Source organism: Etheostoma cragini, chromosome 12, assembly GCF_013103735.1.
Source record: "Etheostoma cragini isolate CJK2018 chromosome 12, CSU_Ecrag_1.0, whole genome shotgun sequence".
Taxonomy (NCBI): Eukaryota; Metazoa; Chordata; class Actinopteri; order Perciformes; family Percidae; genus Etheostoma; species Etheostoma cragini.
Window position 1 is genome coordinate 1,630,037 of NC_048418.1, and position 2,168 is coordinate 1,632,204.

The following is a 2,168-nucleotide window of genomic DNA, read 5'->3' on the forward strand; positions in this document are numbered from 1 at the left end:
TAGATAGATAGATAGATAGATTGATATAGAGATGGACGGATAGATAGATAGATAGATAGATAGATAGATAGATAGATATATGGATAGATAGATAGATAGATAGATAGATAGATAGATAGATAGATAGATAGATCGATATAGAGATGGACGGATAGATAGATAGATATATAGATAGATAGATAGATAGATAGATAGATAGATAGATAGATAGATAGATAGATACTTTATTCACCCCACTAGGTAATTTCCAGATGTTATGTAAATGGCGTCCGTCATTAGTAGGGTGCATCATCACTCCCATTTGGGTAACAACTCTTTAACTGCACTTCCTTAGATGATGAGGCTCTTGTGCTGGCATGTCATGCATCCCTCTTCTTCTTGTAAATGTTTATACACAGCATGCGTACTCCAACTGTTTCCCCTTGTCTCGTCAGGTTGGACTTTGTCTACGATCTGTTTGATCACGTGTTGAGCCGAAACAAACAGGACACCCTGAAGAGCACCAAGCACAGACGGCCCACTGTCAGCTCCCAGTTCAAGGTAGTCCAGCTACGCCACGCTTCATAGGGACAAGAACTAAAACCCTTTCTTATAGTCGGGTCAATGCAGTTATAATAAGCCACAGTAGTAGGAGTAGTAGTAGTAGTAGTAGTAGTAGTAGTAGTAGTAGTAGTAGTGTAATACCCATAGTAGAGATGTAGATATAGACTAATAATGTAGTACTGTCATATGTAGTTTTAGTACTTTTTTGTAAGAATAGAGGTTCTAAAAAATATTATCAACCATTATAGTCATGGTATTTGCCACATCAAGTGTAGTGGCACCTCTGCTACAAGTATAAATAATTAGTAATCACAGTATTATAAAGGGCTTGGTATCTGCAATGATTTCCTGAATCGATTCAATTCCGATTTATCAGTTCCCGATTTGATGTCAATCGGTTGAGGTCAGGAAATATTCAGTTTGTGATTCAATATTCAGATCCTCAGAAAACTTCTGCTGTAAATTGTACATGCATGAAGAAACCTTCAATTATCTTTTCGTAATGCGCCAGTTTAATGTTTCCGTTAGGAATTGCCCCCCCCTCCTCAAACATTTTACTTATACATCTACTGTATGGTGATAAGGCATGTATTAATGGATCGATTTCTGGATTTAACTAATCAAAATCAGATCCCTTAAACAAAGATCGACTGATTTTAATTGGAGAATCTATTATTTTAACCCAGGCCTAGTTTTATAAGTAATAGCTGCAGTAGAAGAAGAAGTAATCCCAGTAATAATACTGTAGTAGTAACAGAAGTGTTTGGTTTTTGCAGGATTCTTTGCACTCGCTGATGGCCACACTCAGCACTTCCAACCCATACTTTGTTCGATGCATCAAACCCAATACACACAAGGTGAGTCCTGATATACACACACACACACAAACACACACACACACACACACACACGCTCAGTAAACATTAGCAGGTCAGGATGTGGGAGCACTGAAGTATCACACAGTGTGTGTGTGTGTGTGTGTGTGTCGTTTGTCATTTTAATAATCAAACAGTCCTCCCCCGACCGACCAACGAGCCGCAGGCAGGAATAATAAGAGTCTGGCCCTGTTGGTGCCCTTTGACCCCCATCCCCCTAACCCCCGGTTGCCTAGCAACAAGCTGGAGCAGTGCAGAATGCGGGCATGACGTACACAAATGTTACACAGGAAAAAAAGGTTTTGGGATTCACCGTCCGCGCGGTGACTCCCAACACAAATATTGTATTTTATAATATTGAGGCTAATTTCTGGCCTGTACCTTTAAATATGGACCAAAACATCCCTTCTGGGTGACATCCCGTGTTTTCCCGTGGTTTGAATCCCAGCCAGACTCCCCGGGCTGTCAGCGTATTGACTAACTCATCGGCAGGACTATTCTCAGTACAGTATCTTGTCGACATGTGTCTAGGTGCCTCGTCCACTCATGGTAAAATCGAACGGCAGACGTGTCAAGTTGAACTCGTATTGATTGTTGATGTCAGTAGGTATTGATGGTGCCCATGCCGGGGCATCACTGATGCTTTTAAATGGATAAATTGATCATCGTGGTCATAGTGGTCCCTAATACTGTATCTGAAGTCTCTTTATATAGACCTTAGTGGTCCCTAATACTGTATCTGAAGTCTCT

The 2,168-nt window shown here is 40.6% G+C and overlaps 1 protein-coding gene across 2 annotated transcripts in view; it reads left to right on the top strand.

Annotated features, from left to right (window-relative positions):
• myo10 (myosin X) overlaps positions 1-2,168 on the top strand; it is a 136,217-nt gene that overhangs the window by 96,155 nt on the left and 37,894 nt on the right. For both annotated transcript variants that reach the window (XM_034888491.1, XM_034888492.1), the window contains exons 18-19: positions 435-540; positions 1,320-1,400. In XM_034888491.1, coding sequence (XP_034744382.1) covers positions 435-540; positions 1,320-1,400 — 187 coding nt within the window. The remainder of the gene's footprint in view (positions 1-434; positions 541-1,319; positions 1,401-2,168) is intronic.